Genomic DNA, 21500 nt, shown 5'->3' with positions numbered 1-21500 from the left:
TGGGAATAGTCAAAAGAAATGAAATATGAAAATATTATTTTGCCTTCTTTATATAACTATATGCTGGTAGTATGAAAGCAGCTAGTGTCATTGATGATTTTTTTCTGGGGGGTAATTTGCCTTCTAGGTTTGCTACAACCTCATTTAGAGAGGGTTGCCATCGATGCACTACAGTTGTGTTGTTTGTTACTTCCCCCACCGAATCGTAGACGGCTTCAACTTTTAATGCGCATGATTTCGCGAATGAGTCAAAATGTTGATATGCCCCAACTTCATGATGCAATGGGTACAAGATCACTGGTAAGTTGATTTCTTAAAGAAAGAATAAGTCCAGTTCATAAACTGCGCCCCCCCCCCCCCCGCCGAAAAAAAAAGGAAAGAAAGAAGACCAAACCATCTAAGCATACTACTCAAGTGATGTCATGGTCTTGAAATCCTAGATTCTTGAGTTAAAAAGGCTCTTGAAAGTCTAACCTTTCCTAGCAGCAGAATACTGGTGCATTAATCCTTTGTGCCCAGTCTTTTATACTTTCACATCTTGATCTTTACCTCAGGACTTTGCCTCGTCACTCACGCTATATCACTTCATAGTGGTTAACTGTCAGACCATATTATATTGCCTTGTGCCAATTCTGTTTGGTGGGGAAGGAAGAGGAGATGTAGGCACTGTTGAAAGCCGAAGGGCACTATAACCCTGTGAAATAAAGAATTAATGGGAAATTCCTGTGTAGTAAGTCAAAGTGTTTCAGATATTGTAGTAGTGGGAAAGTTGTATTTGATGTGTTATGTGAATTAGGATAGCTTGTCATTGTGGGCAGGAAGTTGGTAGAGGTACTGTGAAGCAGTCTTAGGCTCTATATGAAGATGAGGGAAGAGGCATTTATATGCAGATATTGACTGGAAATGAACTCTTGAAATAGTATCTCTAATACCTCTTTCCCTCTCTCTCTCTCTCTCTCTCTCTCTCTCTGTCTTTCTATAAAGAGCTACCACTTCCTCAGAGCGCAGCTTCAATTTACAAAATGTTCTTGTAGCAAGGAATCTGTAGCTAAGCTCCGTTCTTCCACTTATTAAGGACAGTTTTTTAATAGAACGACATACCTAATATAAAGAGGAAGAATTATTCTTAAGTAATTGTGGCACCATTAAAAAGCATAGGGAAGTTTGTAGGAAAAGATATTTAAAGAGATATGAGTAGGAAGGAGGTAATTTTGATTTTACACTTTTTGAGATTGAGGTTATAGAACATCCAAGTGAAATTTATCCTACAGACAGAATGTTGGAAACATGAACCTGGTGAAGAAATATTAGGGCAGAAAGTATATTTTTTGGAAAAGTGGTAGTTGAGGCTATGGGAGTAAATGAGTTCTACAAAGCTGAGAAAAAAAAGAATAAAAGCTGAGGACTGAGCATTGGAAGATCGGAAAACCTGCCAGGCATGTAGGAATAAGACCAAAAATATTTCAATTCAATAAATGCGCTCACCATCTATTATGTGCAAAATACTTAAAATACAATTCTGATATTCAAATTATTTTAGAATGAGGTGTGTGAGTGTTTATGTGTGCGTGTGTGTGTCTTATATTTGGTGGGTTATATGGATATGAATGAGAGTAAATTAGTTTTGAAACACAAAATTTACCCCAGGATTTGAAGATTGTCGTGATGGAATTGAAAAATACAGTGTATTAATTGTTTTTAAAGACTAATAGAATAGCATTAAAAACTGTTTTCCAGTTTCAAAAGATAAATGGTGCCAGCCTTGTAACCACTTGTGTTTATATGTTATATATTCTCCTAGTCTGTGCTTTTATGGGATTAATTTAATAAGTCACTGTTCTCTAACAGTCTTTAAGCACCATATTTATATGGTATTAATGGAACCTATGGTGTTTAGTGATAAAATTGTGACAAAATTGAAGAAAAAGCTAAGCCTTCTGTAATCATTTGGAATTTATATTAAGGAAATACTTAACAAGTACTATTTAAAAATTGGCATTTTATTCTTTCTAATGTAATAAGTTATTGTCCTCATTTTTTAAGCTGAAGTCTGCTTATCAGTTTATCTCAATCCTTTAGCATAATACTACCTAGGAATTACTGATATTCTAATTTATATAAAACCTTAAGTTTTTAAATTCACATCTTTTAATGTTTCTAGATGATACATACTTTTTCTCGGTGTGTGTTACGCTGTGCTGAAGAAGTAGATCTTGATGAGCTTCTTGCTGCACGATTAGTTTCTTTCTTGATGGATCATCAACAGGAAATTCTTCAAGTACCCTCTTACCTACAGACTGCAGTGGAGAAACATCTTGACTACTTAAGAAAGGGCCATGTATGTATTCTAAGTCTTAAAATTCTCTGTATTAGTCAGTTGCAAGTGGCAAACTCATCTCAAACTAGCCTAATCAGAAAGGGAGACTTTATCAGCTCACATAAAGAACCTCCAAAAGTCTGGAATGTAGACAGAATATGGAGATTCAAATAGCAATAAGACTGTTTCCATCCCTTCATCCCTTATTTCCATTTTGGTCCTATATTTGAAAAATGGCTCCTTCACATGATTGGATATGGCTGATTGAAGCTCTTGAGTCATAGACTTACATTTGCAATCCAAAGGGAAAAAAAGCCATTCCTCACCTCCAATTTGAAAAGTTATTGGTATGGACTCAGAGTGGCCAAATCTAGATTAAATGCACATTCTTTAGGTAGTTGAGGGTGAGTGGGTTGAAGAGAGGGCCCATTCTCTGAGTGGCTCTACATAGATTAGAGAAGAATCTGTTCTTCACAAAAGGTAAGGATAGTTGGAGTAGAATGGGAAGGAACTTTTAGAAGGAGAGAAGGAATCTAAGCAGCCAAAAACAACAGATGTCTGCTATATTCAGTCCTTGGCTGCCCAACGCGTATATTCATGTTTCTTCCTATACATACTATTCTAATATTGCCATGACTTACTGTAATTATAACTGTCCCCTACAATTCTTTCTCTTGTCTGCAGATTTTTTTTAATTTATTTTTTTATACAGCAGATCCTTATTAGTGATCAATTTTATACACATCAGTGTATACATGTCAATCCCAATCGCCCAATTCATCACACCACCACCACCACCCCCCCACTGCTTTCCCCCCTTGGTGTCCAGACGTTTGTTCTCTACATCTGTGTCTCAACTTCTGCCCTGCAAACCAGTTCATCTGTACCATTTTTCTAGGTTCCACATATATGCGCTAACATACAATATTTGTTTTTCTCTTTCTGACTTACTTCACTCTGTATAACAGTCTCTACATCCATCCACGTCTCTACAAATGACCCAATTTCATTCCTTTTTATGGCTGAGTAATATATATGGCTGAGTAACAATATGGCTGTTGTATATATATACCATATCTTCTTTATCCATTCATCTGTCGATGGGCATTTATGTTGCTTCCGTGACCTGGCTATTGTAAATAGTGCTGCAATGAACATTGGGGTGCATGTGTCTTTTTGAATTATGGTTCTCTCTGGGTATATGCCCAGTAGTGGGATTGCTGGATCATATGGTAATTCAATTTTTAGTTTTTTAAGGAACCTCCATACTGTTCTCCATAGTGGCTGTATCAATTTACATTCCCACCAACAGTGCAAGAGGGTTCCCTTTTCTCCACACCCTCTCCAGCACTTGTTGTTTGTAGATTTTCTGATGATGCCCATTCTAACAGGAGTGAGGTGATACCTCATTGTAGTTTTGTTTTGCATTTCTCTAATAATTAGTGATGTTGAGCAGCTTTTCATGTGCTTCTTGGCCCTCTGTATGTCTTCTTTGGAGAAATGTCTATTTAGGTCTTCTGCCCATTTTTGGATTGGGTTGTTTGTTTTTTTGTTTTTTTTTTTAAAGGAGAAATTTTAGGACTGAGATCTTTTTTTTTTTAAATTTTTTATTTATTTATTTATGGCTGTGTTGGGTCTTAGTTTCTGTGCGAGGGCTTTCTCCAGTTGCGGCAAGTGGGGGCCACTCTTCATCGCGGTGCACGGGCCTCTCACCATCGCGGCCTCTCTTGTTGCGGAGCACAGGCTCCAGACGCGCAGGCTCAGCAATTGTGGCTCACGGGCCCATTTGCTCCACGGCATGTGGGATCCTCCTGGACCAGGGCTCGAACCCGTGTCCCCTGCACTGGCAGGCAGACTCTCAACCACTGCGCCACCAGGGAAGCCCCAGGTTGTTTGTTTTTTTAATATTGAGCTGCATGAGCTGTTTATATACTTTGGAGATTAATCCTTTGTCTGTTGATTAGTTTGCAAATATTTTCACCCATTCTGAGGGTTGTCTTTTCGACTTGTTTACGGTTTCCTTTGCTGTGCAAAAGCTTTGAAGTTTCATTAGGTCCCATTTGTTTATTTTTGTTTTTATTTTCATTACTCTAGGAGGTGGATCAAAAAAGATCTTGCTGTGATTTATGCCAAAGAGTGTTCTTCCTATGTTTTCCTCTAAGAGTTTTATAATGTCCAGTCTTACATTTAGGTCTCTAATCCATTTTGAGTTTATTTTTGTGTATGGTGTTAGGGAGTATTCTAATTTCATTCTTTTACATGTAGCTGTCCAGTTTTCCCAGCACCACTTATTGAAGACTTATTGACTGTCTTTTCTCCATTGCATATCCTTGCCTCCATTGTCATAGATTAGTTGACCATAGGTGCGTGGGTTTATCTCTGGGCTTTCTACCTTGTTCCATTGATCTATGTTTCTGTTTTTGTGCCAGTACATATTGTCTTGATTACTGTAGCTTTGTAGTATACTCTGAAGTCAGGGAGTCTGACTTCAGAGTTTACTCCGTTTTTTTCCCTCCAGCTCCGTTTTTTCCCTCCAGACTGCTTTGGCTATTCAGGGTCTTTTGTGTCTCCAAACAAATTTTAAGATTTTTTGTTCTAGTTCTGTAAAAAATGCCATTGGTAATTTGATAGGGATTACATTGAATCTGTAGATTGCTTTGGGTAGTATAGTCATTTTCACAATATTGATTCTTCCAATCCAAGAACATGGTATATCTCTCCATCTGTTTGTATCATATTTAATTTCTTTCATCAGTGTCTTATAGTTTTCTGCATACAGGTCTTCTGTCTCCTTAGGTAGATTTATTCTTAGGTATTTTATTCTTTTTGTTGCAGTGGTAAATGGGAGTGTTTCCTTAATTTCTCTTTCAGATTTTTCATCATTAGTGTATAGGAATGCAAGAGATTTCTGTGCATTAATTTTGTATCTTGCAACTTTACCAAATTCATTGATTAGCTCTAGTAGTTTTCTGATGGTATCTTTAGGATTCTCTATGTATAGTATCATGTCATCTGCAAACAGTGACAGTTTTACTTCTTCTTTTCCAATTTCGATTCCCTTTATTTCTTTTCCTTTTCTGATTGCCGTGGCTAGGACTTCCAAAACTATGTTGAATAATAGTGACGAGAGTGGACATCCTTGTCTCGTTCCTGATCTTAGAGGAAATGCTTTCAGTTTTCCACCATTGAGAATGATGTTTGCTGTGGGTTTGTCATATATGGCCTTTATTATGTTGAGGAAGGTTCCCTCTATGCCCACTTTCTAGAGAGTTTTTATCATAAATAGGTGTTGAATTTTCTCAAAAGCTTTTTCTGCATCTACTGAGATGATCATATGGTTTTTCTTCTTCAATTTGTTAATATGGTGTATCACATTGATTGATTTGCATGTATTGAAGAATCCTTGCATCCCTGGGATAAATCCCACTTGATCATGGTGTATGATCCTTTTAATGTGTTGTTGGATTCTGTTTGCTAGTATTTTGTTGAGGATTTTTGCATCTATATTCATCAGTGATATTGGTCTGTAATTTTCTTTTTTTGTAGTATCTTTGTCTGGTTTTGGTATCAGGGTGATGGTGGCCTCATAGAATGATTTTGGGAGTGTTCCTTCCTCCGCAATTTTTTGGAAGAGTTTGAGAAGGATGGGGTTAGCTCTACTCTAAATGTTTGATATAATTCACCTGTGAAGCCATCTGGTCCTGCACTTTTTTGTTTGTTGGAAGATTTTAATCAGTTTCAATTTCATTACTTGTGATTGGTCTGTTCATATTCTCTGTTTCTTCCTGGTTCAGTTTGGGAAGGTTATACCTTTCTAAGAATTTTTCCATTTCTTCCAGGTTGTCCATTTTATTGGCATAGAGTTGCTTGTAGTAGTCTCTTAGAATGCTTTGTATTTCTGCAGTGTCTGTTGTAACTTCTCCTTTTTCATTTCTAATTTTATTGATTTGAGTCCCCTCCCTCTTTTTCTTGAGGAGTCTGGCTAATGGTTTATCAATTTTGTTTATCTTCTCAAAGAACCAGCTTTTAGTTTTATTGATCCTTGCTATTGTTTTCTTTGTTTCTATTTCATTTATTTCTGCTCTGATCTTTATAATTTCTTTCCTTCTGCTAACTTTGGGTTTTGTTTGTTCTTCTTTCTCTGGTTCCTTTAGGTGTAAGGTTAGATTGTTTATTTGAGATTTTTCTTGTTTCTTGTGGTAGGCTTGTAGAGCTATAAACTTCCCTCTTAGAACTACTTTTGCTGCATCCCATAGGTTTTGGATCGTCGTGTTTTCGTTGTCATTTATCTCTAGGTATTTTTTGATTTCCTCTTTGATTTCTTCAGTGATCTCTTGGTTATTTACTAATGTACTGTTTAGCCTCCATGTTTTCGTGTTTTTTACGTTTTTATTCCCTGTAATTCATTTCTAATCTCATAGCGATGTGGTCAGAAAAGATGCTTGATATGATTTCAGTTTTCTTAAATTTACTGTGGCTTGATTTGTGACCTAAGATGTGATCTATCCTGGAGAATGTTCCGTGCGCACTTGAGAAGAAAGTGTAATCTGCTCTTTCTGGATAGAATGTCCTATAAATATCAATTAAATCTATCTGGTCTATTGTGTCATTTAAAGCTTCTGTTTCCTTATTTGTTTTCATTTTGGATGATCTGTCCGTTGGTGTAAGTGGGGTGTTAAGGTCCCCCACTATTATTGTGTTACTGTCGATTTCCTCTTTTAGAGCTGTTAGCAGTTGCCTTATGTATTGAGGTGCTCCTATGTTGGGTGCATATATATTTATAATTGCTATATCTTCTTCTTGGATTGATCCCTTGATCATTATGTAATGTCCTTCCTTGTCTCTTGTAACATTCTTTATTTTAAAGTCTATTTTATCTGATATGAGTATTGCTACTCCAGCTTTCTTTTGATTTCCATTGGCATGGAATATCTTTTTCCATCCCCTCACTTTCAGTCTGTATGTGTCCCTAGGTCTGAAGTGGGTCTCTTGTAGACAGCATATACATGGGTCTTGTTTTTGTATCCATTCAGCAAGCCTGTGTCTTTTGGTTGGAGCATTTAATCCATTCACGTTTAAGGTAGTTATCGATATGTATGTTCCTATGACCATTTTCTTAATTTTGAGGGGTTTGTTTTTGTAGGTCCTTTTCTTCTCTTGTGTTTCCCACTTAGAGAAGTTCCTTTAGCATTTGTTGTAGAGCTGGTTTGTTGATGCTGAATTCTCTTAGCTTTTGCTTGTCTGTAAAGCTTTTGATTTCTCCATCAAATCTGAATGAGATCCTTGCCGGGTAGAGTAATCTTGGTTGTAGGTTCTTCGCTTTCATCACTTTAAGTATATCATGCCACTCCCTTCTGGCTTGTAGAGTTTCTGCTGAGAAATCAGCTGTTAACCTTATGGAAGTTCTCTTGTATGTTATTTGTCATTTTTCCCTTGCTGCTTTCAATAATTTTTCTTTGTCTTTAATTTTTGCCAGTTTGATTACTATGTGTCTCGGCATGTTTCTCCTTGGGTTTATCCTGTATGGGACTCGCTGTGCTTCCTGGACTTGGGTGGCTATTTCCTTTCCCATGTTAGGGAAGTTCTCGACTATAATCTCTTCAAGTATTTTCTCTGGTCCTTTCTCTCTCTCTTCTCCTTCTGGGACCCCTATAATTTGAATGTTGTTGCGTTTAATGTTGTCCCAGAGGTCTCTTAGGCTGTCTTCATTTTTTTTTCATTCCTTTTTCTTTATTCTGTTCCACAGCAGTGAATTCCACCATTCTGTCTTCCAGGTCACTTATCCGTTCTTCTGCCTCAGTTATTCTGCTATTGATTCCTTCTAGTGTAGTTTTCATTTCAGTTATTGTATTGGTCATCTCTGTTTGTTTGTTCTTTAATTCTTCTAGGTCTTTGTTAAACATTTCTTGCATCTTCTCCATTTTTGCCTCCATTCTTTTTCCGAGGTCTTGGATCATCTTCACTATCATTATCCTGAATTTTTTTTCTGGACGGTTGCCTATCTCCACTTCATTTAGTTGTTTTTCTGGGGTTTTATCTTGTTCCTTCATCTGGTACATAGCCCTCTGCCTTTTCATCTTGTCTATCTTTCTGTGAATGTGGTTTTTGTTCCACAGGTTGCAGGATTTTAGTTCTTCTTGCTTCTGCTGTCTGCCCTCTGGTGGATGAGGCTATCTAAGAGGCTTGTGCAAGTTTCCTGATGGGAGGGACTGGTGGTGTGTAGAGCTGACTGTTGCTCTGGTGGGCAGAGCTCAGTAAAACTTTAATCCACTTACTCCTGATGGGTGGGGCTGGGTTCCCTCCCTGTTGGTTGTTTGGCCTGAGGAGACCCAACACTGGAGCCTACCTGAGCTCTTTGGTGGGACTAATGGCAGACTCTGGGAGGGCTCACACCAAGGAATACTTCCCAGAACTTCTGCTGCCAGTGTCCTTGTCCACACGGTGAGCCACAGCCACCGCCCACCTCTGCCGGAGACCCTCCAACACTAGCAAGTAGGTCTGGTTCAGTCTCTGTGGGGGTCACTGCTCCTTCCCCTGAGTCCCAGTGTGCACACTACTTTGTGTGTGCCCTCCAAGAGTGGAGTCTCTGTTTCCCCCAGTCCTGTCAAAGTCCTGCAATCAAATCCCACTAGCCTTCAAAGTCTGATTCTCTAGGAATTCCTCCTCCCGTTGCTGGACCCCCAGGTTGGGAACCTGACATGGGGCTCAGAACCTTCACTCCAGTGGGTGGACTTCTGTGTTATAAGTGTTCTCCAGTCTGTGAGTCACCCACCCAGCAGTTATGGGATTTGTTTTTACTGTGATTGCACCCCTCCTACCATCTCATTGTGGCTTCTCCTTTTTCTTTGAATGTGCAGTATCTTTTTTGGTGAATTCCAATGTCTTCCTGTCGATGATTGTCCAGCAGCTAGCTGTGATTCTGGTGTTCTCTCAAGAGGGAGTGAGAGCACGTCCTTCTACTCCGCCATCTTGGTTCCTAATCACCTTGTCTACAGATGTTATGGGCCCTGCCCATGCTCTTACATCTCAAAAATAGTAGATGAACACTTTATTACCATTTCAAAACGTTAATGTTTTGAGATGAATTAAAATATCACTTTGTTAGTGTTTTGTAGTTAAAAGAATAAAATCCATGGTTATTGGTGCTAATGATGATAGCTACCTTTGTTTAAAACTTGTGTGCTAAGCATTTTATATACATTGTCTCATGTACATTCACATTTTACAGATGAGGAGACAGAGCAAGACCAGTTTAAATAACTTGCTGATGGTTATAAAGCTAGTAGGTGATAGGGCTGGGATTGAGACCCTACTGACTTACTGCTACTCTGCAGCATAATACAGTTTTCTTAAAGTGTTGAATGTTTGGTGGCAAAATAATAGGTATTAAAACCCATCAGAAGAACCCTTTACCAAATAGGAACATGACCAGAATTAATAGATTTGACTATATGTATCATTTTGTTCATTACAGATTAAAAATCCTGGAGATGGAGTGATTGCTCCTTTGCCAACGTATTCATACTGTAAACAAATTAGTGCTCAAGAATTTGATGAACAAAAAGTTTCTACCTCTCAAGCTGCAGTTGCAGAACTTTTAGAGAATATTATTAAAAATAAGAGTTTGCCTGTAAAGGAGAAAAGGAAAAAACTAAAACAGGTAAGAGAATGAATAAGTTTCAATCGTAAATATTTTCTAATATGCTATTGCTGATTGTTATTTAATGACATTTAGAATCTAATTTCTCATTTTAATATTTTGAATTTTAAATATCATATATGTAGACTATGTATGACTACCTGCCTGGTTTTACTCTGTCCTGAAATTTTCATAATAACCATAATAACAGATACTCTCCTTTACTTCCAGTGTTTTATATTTAAATGTGCATTACCCTGGGAAAATAATTATAAACTTAGGATTATAATACGTAACTTTTAGTGACTTATCATTACCATTTAGAATTTTTAGCTCTACATCAAAACCCTGTAGCCACATGATTCTGGCAAGTCCAATTCCTGGTCTGAGACACTCAAAGAAGTATGAAATATACTAACTAGATCCTTGTGACCTTCATAGGCTTTACCAATGAGAAGGAAGAACATCTGGAATTTAGGAGAATTAACAGCAGAAGAGAATCCTAGAATGTTAATGCTAACTGGAATCTAAGAAATATTACAGGGTACCTTTCATGTGTGAGAAAGTAGAGGGAGAAGCCAGGATAAAGCGAAAGGATACTGATCTCTGTAATACATCTTTGAGAAAGGCACTGAATCCTTATAAAATGTTGACCAGTGGCTTCAGATAATACTGTTAAATATCCTCTAATTCCTCACCCTGTTTTTAAGTTTCAGAAGGAATATCCCTTGATATATCAGAAAAGATTTCCAACCTCTGAAAGTGAAGCAGCACTTTTTGGTGACAAACCTACAATCAAGCAACCAATGCTAATTTTAAGAAAACCAAAGTTTCGTACTTTAAGATACTAATTGAATTGAAAATTATGTAATACTTGTGGAACTTTGGTAAGTGAAGCCATATCTATTCAGCTACTAAAAAGGAAGTCTATTTATAAATAAGGTTTTTCTAAATAAAACATTATGTAAGGAAGTGCCAAAATAGTTTTTATCAATGTGAAACTGCTGAGAAACTAGTGAATCTCAATGGAGAGCAAGTGACAATAGGTGATACCAAATATTTTAATCAGAAATAATCTTTTGTTTTTTATACAACTATCTGGAAAAGCTATCATGATGTGTGCTAAAGTTTCATTTACTTGAATTTTGAAAACTGACATTTGCTCATCAAGATTAAGCTGTAATTCTTTAAAAAAAACAACAACTTATCTGCATGTGCTTATGGATGTTAGCTTAAAGAACTAGTTGTTTAGGATTACTTTTGTTTCTAAGTGTAAGAATGTGAAGAATATTTGAAAATTCAATGAATTAATTTTCAACTGCTAAATATTGCACTCATATATTCTTTTGCTACTTTTGATCTATTTATATATGTATGTGTTTTTAAAATATGAATATATATTATAAGACTTTGGTTTGCCTTAAACATTTACCCTAACTGCTTCAGTCATTCATTTTTTCAATAAATATCTTTTGCATTCTTATCTTCATGAATCTACTAGAATATAAAGATATGAAAGAAGTATAAGGCAATCATGTATTCATTTAAAAGATATTTATTTAGCAACTTCTATGTGCCTTTCATTCTTCAAGATGTGGAGAGAAAATGATGAATAAAACAGAAAACCTCTTCCCTAAAGTATTTGCTTTCTAATCAAGGGAGATATACCTACCAGATACTTAAAAAAACAATACACCCCCTGAAATCAAGTCATGAGAATTCATTCAACTGAAGACTAGCCTTTTTAAATGTGGAACAGTTCCCTAAGCTAGTGTTTTTCTAATTGTTGCATATTAGAATCACCTGGAGAGTTTTAAAATAATACATGTTAAGGCCCTACCTTATACTGATTAAATCAAAATTTTAAGGGATGGCATATCGGCGTCAGTATTTTTTAAACTCTCTAGGTGATTCCAGTATTCAGCCACCTTTGAGAATCAGTGCCCTAAATACTTTTCATAAATAAAATGTCAAGCTGGTGTCACACTGGCTTTATTATTTCATTGGAAAAAAATGCCAAGTGTAAATCCCTCTCATCTTAATAGAAGGTTCTAAAAATTTCTGCTTGACTAAGTTCATACAAACTTGAAGCAGCTTTTCTTCCACATTTTTCTGAAGATTATTTAATATCTATTTGGTAAGTGTAAAGATATACATAATGCCTGGGATATAATAGACACTTATTGTTCAATGACTGTTTTGTTTTTTCAGTGTAATATCATACTGTAAAATGACAATGTTCCATTTGAAATTAATATTTTTATTAAAAATATGGACAGAAAATAACTATATCTTTTGCCCAGAAACCTTAGCTATAAAAATATTGAAGCGAATTAGAATTCTTCCCAAGGTGTTTGTATACTAAAAGTTTTCCTGTTTAAAGATGTGTAATAATGTGAATTATGTTGCATACTGAGATAAAAACTATTGTGGGTTTTATAACAATTTAATTTTGTATTTATTGATTGATATTAAATATATAAATATTATAAAGACATAGTAAACTTTGATCTCCATTAGTGTGCATGCAACTGAGGTTACAAAATACATGATGTAACACTTTAATAATGTGAACTCTGAAGTCAGATTTGAATCCTACTGTGCTGTTTACTGTGTAACCCCAGACAGGTTATTTAACTTCTCTAAATCCCAGTTTTCTTATCTGTACGATAAAGATTATAATAGTACCTGTCCTTTAGGATTGTTGTGAGTATTAAATAGAATAATTCGTGAGAAGTTTTTAGCACAGTGTCTAGCATAGAATAGGCACTCTATTAAATGTTAGAAATTAATACTAGAAACACCTAGAATTATAACACTAGAAGAGATCTTAGCAAAAATACTGTCCTCTCAATTGCTTTGCACAGAAAGGAACCAAAACAAAATTGTAAACAATTGGTGAGTCTTATTAAACTATTTTCTAGTCATGAAACACAGCTTCTGATTGTACATACTGGTTGAAAATACCTGGTCTAATATAATGAGAAAATTTGATGAGGAAGGAAAGCATTAATATCTTCAAAAGCAATATCCTTGAATATGTGAAAGCAATAAGGACACATTACACAAATAGAAGGCTTATTAACCTTTGGCTGGAGCATGGACAGATACCGTTGTATCAGAAAAAAAGGGCAGAGTCTTTAATTTCAAATATTGATGGGTTGATTTGATGTTGAGTGCTTATAAAAAGTATCTTCTAATTGCTTTTGCCTTCTCAGGAAATAAGAATCAGAGTCAACCCTTGAGAGTAAAGCGTGGTGGGGAAGATATTGCAAGTTTGAAGGGAGAGGGTGTGAAATAGTAAATCTGTGGCAATGCACAGGGAATTGTAGTTCTGGTCCCAGAAGTTATTGCCACCAACCATTCCCAACAGCTTCTGCTAATTGTTGTCATTTAATGATCCACCCTTCTCATATACTGTCTAGTTATCTAGCACTCAGTAGTGGAAAGTATCAATACAAGGAATTTCCTACTGACTAGCTTCTGTCCTTGGAAAATGTAAACTCTGAGTTTCCTCATCCATAAAATATGAATAATAACATGTATCTAACTGGGTTGTTAAGATAATTTAAAGCGGCAATATGTTTAAATCTTGATCTTAGCAAGCCCAAGCTCAATTTCTAAGTCCTTTCCTCTGATAATGAGTTTAATAAGATTTCTGCTGATTAAAACTCCTTCCCTTCCAAATCTCTGTACTCATATCTCACAATATATTTTCTTTTCTATTCTATCAGTGGTGATATTTTTTACCTCATCTTTGGAAGAATTAAAAATAGATCCAGAATTTTATATCCTGGCAGCCTGTGTACCTCTCCCAAAGATATATCTCCCTTTGATTTTGAAGGTAAAGCACATGTGTGTATATGTGTATGCATGTGGTGTTATTGTTGAAATGAAACTTCTAGGAGAGAAATAAAGGATTGCTGGTTTTAATATTAAGCTCTAAATTTAAAGAAATAAAGTCAGTTCACTGGAATAAATTTAATAGTTCTAAATACAATAAAGTATAGCAACTAAGAATCTTTTGTTAACTCAGAATTAGCTTTTGTGTTAACTAAGAATCTTATTTTCTAAGAACTGGGGGGGGAAAATGTACAGAATAGCTGTTCTTATCTCTCCTGAAAACCTCTCAGAATGTGTACTGAGGAAACGCAGAATGTATAAGACATTTGAAAATAGTTTTGACTTTTGCTCATTGTAAAAACAATTTTTGTATCATTAGTTGGTCTCTAACTTACCCTTCCATAAGCAACTAGAAAACCAAAGTATATGCAACAACTGTTTCTAGGCATCGAACTACAAGTAATAAAATACTGATTCCCGAGAAAAGGAAAACAAAGGAGGTAAGTCCTATGATTGTCCCCAGATTACTGCCTACAGGCAGTTGCCAGGCCACAGTGCAGGGAGGGGCAGCCAAAATAAAGCCCAGTGTCTCACTGCATTAAGGAGCTAGAGATAAGAGTTCAGGATGACTGAGAGAGATATAAAAAAAAAAAAAGAAGAAGAAGAAAAGAAAAAAACCCTTCAGAGATCTGCAGTGGTCTAAAGGTTTTGTTGAGTACTAATTGGCATGGGGCACGGTGAAGTAAGTCAGTTGAGTACTAAAAAAAAAAAAAAAAAACTAGCCAAGGAAAGAATGAGAATGGACTGGAAAGCAGTAAACCAAACAATCTCTGTACCTCATGGATCTGGGAATAATTCATATTCCCATCAGCCAAAATATAGAGAGCTTCTAATACTTGGGACGTTGGGTAGCATCTTCAGAAGAGTTGTGCTTCAGTAGTGGGGCCAAATTAGCCCTAGAATAAAAACTGCTATAAATTCACCCTAATAAATTTTTAAAGCATCCTGAAAATGTTCAAATTGCTCTTCAAGTAACTTCCTGTGTGCCAGAACAAAGTTCAATACTTTAAAGAAATACAACAAAATCCAGCACTTAACAGTGTAAAAATCACAATGTCCAGCATCCAATCAAAAATTACCAGACATGCAAAGAAACAGAAAAAAATATATAATCCATAACCAGGGGGAAAAGCGATCAGTAGAAACATACCCAGAAATGACAGATAATGAAATTAGAGGCACTTTAACAGTTATTATAAACATTATAAATATATTCCAGGATATAAAGAAAATCAGGGATATAGTGATAGAAATGAAAGATACAAAAAAGATTCAAAGAGAAATTCTGGAGGTTAAAAATACAATACCCAAAATGAAAAATACATGGAATGAAATTAAGAGCCAATTAGACACAGCAGAAGAAAAGATTCATGAACTTGAAAACAGCAGTAAGAACTACCCAAAATAAAGTACAAAGGAAACAAAACTGAAAAAGACAAAGAACAGAGTCTCAGTGAGCTACGTGAAAATATGAACCGAGTAACATGTGGATTGGAGTCTGTGAGAGAAGAAAATGAGAAATGAGAGAAGAAAGAAAAAGGGAGGGCATAAAAGTTATTGACCAAAAATAATGGCTGAAGTTTTTCTAAATGTGACAAAGACCATAAACCCACAGAAGCTCAAGTAACCCCCAGCAAAAAGAAATAAATCTGCACCAAGGCACACATAATCAAGTTGCTGAAAACTAGTGATAAAGAGGAGATTCTTAAAAGCATTCAGAGAAAAAACAGTTTATACAGAGGAACAAAAATAAGAATTATAGACTTCTTTTAAAAAAACTGCAAACCAGAAGACAATTAAGTGATATTGTTTTAGATTTGTTTTCTTGGCTGAGAATTGGTGCCAATTCACTACTAATAAAAATTTTGGCAGGGACTGTCAGTACTCTACCAACCACCAGCAATAGTCTCCTCATTACAAGCCAACCATTGATTGATCCAGATCCAAAATTCTATTTTAGTCAGCTTCCTAAGACTAGTCTTAGTTCTCCCTTAGGTCATGTTACCCATAATATTGAGACAAATGTTTGTATACTGGGTGGTACACTTAGGAGCAGTACTTAAAGTGCTGCAGGGGATGGGGCAAAAGAAAAAGTTGAATTGCCACAGAATTGTAACAGAGGCCTCAACTGATCCAGTGAACAGGCTGTGGAGCTGGGATGGGCCTTCAGAGTTGTCCGCAATAGAGAAAAGGAGCTGGGCCTTTGTACCTTCATGTAAACCAGTCACTGAATATGGGTTGATTCGGGAGGAAGTGTAACCTTGGGTGAAGCAGTTCCCTTCAGCCAAGCATAGTTCCTAAAAAGGAGTGCAGCCAATATTCCTGACAGCTGGGAAATGAATGACTGAGCACTGAGGGGTTCTATGGAGAACACCTCATATTCACTGCAAAGGATCCCTAGCATTAAAACGAACAAACTAGAAAAGGGATTGTGTTACTATGAGAGAGGTTATGAGAATTGATGTTTTGGGATTATTTTTTACTTTATTTTTTGTTGATTTATTAAAAAGTAATGTCTGTTTATTATAGATGATTTGGAAATGAAAAAGTTTAAATCACCTATAATCTTATCAACCACATAAAATCCTGTGAAATCTTGGAGTATTCTGTGTCTCAACAACTCAAAAGAAAGTGGCTCTCTTTTTGTCTTCTAAAGCTTATATGATTGACTAGGATTAGACATTTTTCTTAAAAGTTCATGGTGAAGCTAAAAATACAGTGAAAAGACCTACATTCTTATTCATTATGTACAGTGTCTCAGACTTTTGTATTTATGGGTTTTGATCAGCTTTCTGATTTATATCTTGGAAGTTCTAAAGACTGCATCCATCTTTATATTTAGCAGTTTCAACCTGTCTCCTCACAATTAAGTGACCTGATTTGTCAGGCAGTACTTTATGCTCAAGCAAAGAGTCCAAATGTCTTTCTCTTCCCCAGCTTAATATTCATGTATCCCCTCCACTCAGATTTATATTCCACCTATTGCTAGGCTGTAGGGCTATTAAGCATTGCTATTAAGTTCATTAAACAGGAAATTAAATTTCAAAATCAAATCATAAATTAGAAGGAATTACACAATTTATAAATCACAGATGTTGGTGGAAGTTTAACTTTTGGAATCAGTGTTATATAATTCCTAAAATGACTGTGTATTTATTTTTTTAAAAACCTATTAGTAAGTTAGATTTGGATGACTTATGGGCAGCAGTGCCATCTGCAGGCCTCCTCTGTTGTAGTTCTTTTTAGTCTCTGATGTTCTCTTTAAAAGGGATTTGACGCTACTGAATATTTATGGCTTTATAATGTCAAGTACCAAATGGTATTAATCACGGACTGCAGAAGGGTGAACTTATAGCTACAGATCCTCATTAGGGATTTTTAAACCACTGAGCTAATATCAACTGTCATATCCATATTTATAATTCAAATATTAAACATAAGGTGTAAGATCTAGAATATACATGGAATGAGTGTGGGTATTGGAATCAGGCAGAACTGAGTTCTAATTGTGTTTATACTTCTCTGAGATGCAGGTTTTTTATTAGTAAATGGGGATAATACTTCCTTCATGACATCTTTGAGAGCTCAAAATAGATAAAATGTATAAAGTGCCTAGCACAAATGTGCATACAATATGCCTCCAATTGATAATAGTTCCCTTTCCCTTAAAATTAAAACAAAACAAAAATCTCAAGACCATTTATTGCCTTTGTACACAGTGCATTTAAGAGTTATAAAATATCATTACCTTTTTGGATAAAGTGGAGTTTGAAGGAACAATCTTACTGGGATGCTTATTATGCATCCTGTCCTGTATGTCTTTTCATTCTTACGTCTTTTAAAATTTAAATGTAGATATATGTTAGAAGCTGCATAGAGTATTTCTGCAAGGTATTTACAAGAAATGATAAACAGTGATTGCTGAATTTTGAGGATATGAAGGAGTCTTATTTTTTTAATGTGTATACCCTTGGAACTGTTTTAATTTCTATCATGTACAACATTGCTTTTTCCAAAATAAAACAGTAATAAATATAAACATTTGGAAAAGGAAAATGTCTGAGATTATCCTTGTATTAAAAATGAATCATAGGGACTTCCCTGGCGTTCCAGTGGTTAAGACGCCACCCTCCCAATGCAGTGGGCACGAGTTTGATCCCTGGCTGGGGAGCTAAGATCCCACATGCTGCAAGGCACAGCTAAAAAAAAAAAGAAAAATGGTAATTCAGTCTCCTCATGCCCACCTCCAAAAATCTTTGCTTCTAAATGAAACAAGACAGAAAGGAGAAGGCTTACCTGAGCAATTCAGATTTTGAATAAACTTTCTCTGAAATTGTAACATTGATATATACTTTCAAGGGAACCTGTATACAATTTTCTTCAAAATTGATAAGAATAGAATGAACTGCCTAAGATCTCTCCTCTCAGGAAGCAGAGGCTGACATATTATTCAACTGCTAGCTCTGTGATTACGTAGTAGACTATGATTTGAATCACCTGACACGCATGTTTCCAGCTGAGGTTGAGCAAGATGAGGCTCTACCTTCTTGTTTTAGCTCTCATGCTACGAACAAGTGTCCTCTTTGCAGTCTATGTAGTGCCATGTTTTTCTTATTTTTGTGCATTTTGTAGGTGATTTCACTGTTTAAATTGAACCCCAAGCATAGTGCTGAAGTGCTGCCTTTTATTCCTAAGCATAAGCATAACAAGGTGGTGATGTACCTGACAAGCAAATGTATGTGTTAGATAAGCTTCACTCAGGCATGAGTTACAGTGCTGTTGGCTGTGAGTTAAATGTTAATGAATCAACAGTACATATTAAATAATGTGTTTTTGAACAGAAACATACATAAAACAAGGTTATAGATTAGTCAGTTCCTGAAAATGTTATGACCAAAGGCTCGAAGGAACCCAACCCTGTAATTCCCCTAGGAGCAACGGTTCAGGATTTGCTATTTCAGTGTTTGTGGCGACTTTATAGAAACATCACTGCAAATAATGAGAATCAATTGTATTGCCATATGTTTACAAAAGAGTGAAGGTATCATGGCTGACTTTTTTTTTCTCCTATACATTTCTGTATTTTCCAAATTTATTCTCATGAACATGCACTAATTTTATTACAAGGAATAAAATTTTTCAAAATATATACATTTTTAGAGACAGTTTGATATAAGTAAAACACATTGATTAGCAGTCAGATGTGGATTTGAGTTACTGCTCTGCCGTTTAATAGCTATGTAACTTTGGGAAAGTTGTTTAACTTTTCACAGCCTATATCCCCATCTATAAAACACGTAATATTATGTAACTTGGGAAGTTATTCTGAGGATTAGGAACAATGTATCTAAGTTGTCTAGCTCAATATCTGTTATAGGATGGAACTCAAAAAAATTTAACTACTAATATTAACTCCAAAAAAATGTAACTATTAGTATTAACTCTCTCCTAGGACTAAACTACAGAAGCCCAACCCTCAGAGGCTCACAGGTCTTTGGAAAATCATGATTTTCATGCCAGCTGTTATCCTCGTTCACAAGCACAAATTTTATAGATTCAGTGCTTCAGTTTCTCTATACTTATTCTTGTTCCATCAACTATTTGTTGAGTATCCACAGTGTGCAGGAACTCTTCTAGTGGGGAATAAAGCAGACAAGGTCTCTGCTTTCTGGTGTGTTAAATCATGCAATTTAGGCCTTTGTAGAAGAACTTTAATGACTTTGACTTCCACTTATGTATCTCATCGAATACTCGGATTTGAGGGCTCTGACAATTAACCCTAAAATACACATATTCTGGAAATTGCTTCCTTTTTTAATCAAGTCCATTAGGTATTTGCTTAGGTATTTTTATCCCTAAACTGTTTAATATGTGTGGCATTATAATGCTTGATTTTCCTTCTAGCAATACTTAGATCAAACTTTATTGCACCTGCTCTTTTTTTTTTTTTTTTTTTGAGAGTTCATAATATCTCCTTTCTCTCTCTACCAACCTGGGGAGATTAAAGTTGCCAAACATTTACACTAGGTTAGTTTGAGATGGTGAATAGAATCTGACTATTATACAAATTTAGGAAGTTTCTAAAATGAAAGCTCTATTTCAAAAATTAGTTTTTGAGAATAACTGAATCCACATCTCAGACAAATTTTTTTTTTTTAATAAATTTATTTATTTATTTTTGGCTGTGTTGGGTCTTCGTTGCGGTGTGTGGGCTTCTCACTGCGATGGCTTCTCTTGTTGCGGAGCACGGGCTCTAGGCGCATGGGCTTCAGTAGTTGCAGCACACAGGCTCAGTAGTTGTGGCTCACGGGCTTAGTTGCTCCACGGCATGTGGGATCTTCCCGGACCAGGACTTGAACCCGTGTCCACTGCATTGGCAGGCGGATTCTTAATCACTGTGCCACCAGGGAAGCCCTCAGACAAATTTAATAAGGATGATTTAACTTGGGCATAATTCATAACAGAAGTTATGCTTCTAAAAATAAACTACACAAATGGGAGTTCTATTTGGCCTCCCATACACAGAGAGGTAGCAGTGTATTTCTGTGTCTCTTTGCCCCCAGTCATGATCTGCTAGCTGTGTTGTCCTTTTCCTTAGTATAAGGTGCTGGATTGTCATTACCTGTGTTCCCATGTGTTGTCCAAGAGGCTGGCAAAATCCGTCCATGTGTGGTCCAGTGTCCCATTGTGTCCATTACTAGTACAGCTTAGCTGACCTCATCCATGTGCTGCTGTCCTTTTGCATTTTTCTATTTTATCTTGTCTCTGCTTTTATGTTGCGTTCAGCTTTTCTCTTCTGCACACTGCAATGTCCCGTCTGTGCATCCTCTTTTCATCTGCTTCAGCTCTCAACCATGTGGGAGAGACTGTTTACCTTTGGGAAATGATTTTATTTTGTCACCAGAAAAACCAACCCCTTCCCCAAGTGCTTATTTTCTAACACACTCTGGATCTTGGAAACAGGAAACAGTAAGTAGTTTTTCTTCATTCCAGAACATCCTGGGCCATAGCTGCACAGCAGAGATCAAAGCAGGCACACATCAAAAGCACCCCAACCGAGAGGAGCAGCCCTGAAGCTTCAGTGCCTCCGGCTCTTGTTATCATCACTGCCTGTGAGTCATGTATATCTCATCTTTCCCCTGTCTGCTATTCCTTTTCTAGGCTTAGCAAAGAAAGCTGCTCTTTACCAAACTTTCTTAACAACTCAAGATAAAAACTCCTTCAATTTTTCCCTCCCTCCTTCCTCTCATAATTATTATAGTTAAACAATTTCAGTGATACTCATTTATTTGACATTTCTTAAGCTCTTATTGTGTGCCAAGTACTATGCTGAGTGGTGAGGCTAGAAAAAATGAATGCTACACTACCTACTCTCAAGGAGCTTTCAACTAATGGAACAAGACAACACATAAACAGGTAGTTCTAATATAGTGTGATCAAGTCCACAGTAGAGGCAGGTAAAAGGTCTGTTGCGAGTAAATGGAAGGGGCACCATTTCACAGGTAAGGTGATGTATTGGATGAGGGTTTTGCCAGGCAGAGGGTTAATGGATGTAGGGACAGGGTATGGGAGGGTTAGGGTAGTGTAGACAGAGGCAAATCACAGGGGGTGAGATATAGCAGATGTGTTCTTGAGGGAGGG

General features: G+C 36.3%; 1 protein-coding gene across 4 annotated transcripts in view; it reads left to right on the top strand.

The window, feature by feature from the left end:
• The window catches only part of DEPDC1 (DEP domain containing 1), a 54152-nt gene that overhangs the window by 13098 nt on the left and 19554 nt on the right, over positions 1-21500 (top strand). Inside the window, exons 9-14 of one of the 4 annotated variants that reach the window (XR_005018624.1) lie at positions 128-300; positions 2162-2338; positions 9792-9977; positions 10667-10843; positions 13691-13800; positions 20853-20971. Coding sequence is in view for 2 of the 4 variants with exons in the window: in XM_036841993.1 (XP_036697888.1) it covers positions 128-300; positions 2162-2338; positions 9792-9977; positions 10667-10807 (677 nt within the window). In the remaining 2 variants the exon portion in view is untranslated. Of the gene's footprint in view, positions 1-127; positions 301-2161; positions 2339-9791; positions 9978-10666; positions 12385-13690; positions 13801-20852; positions 20972-21500 lie in introns of those variants that run through there. The other 3 variants (XR_005018625.1, XM_036841993.1, XM_036842002.1) reach the window with 3 other exon arrangements.

Source organism: Balaenoptera musculus, chromosome 1 (assembly GCF_009873245.2).
Source record: "Balaenoptera musculus isolate JJ_BM4_2016_0621 chromosome 1, mBalMus1.pri.v3, whole genome shotgun sequence".
NCBI classification, from domain to species: Eukaryota; Metazoa; Chordata; class Mammalia; order Artiodactyla; family Balaenopteridae; genus Balaenoptera; species Balaenoptera musculus.
Note: the sequence above shows the minus strand (reverse complement) of the source record. Positions and strands in the feature narration are given on the sequence as shown.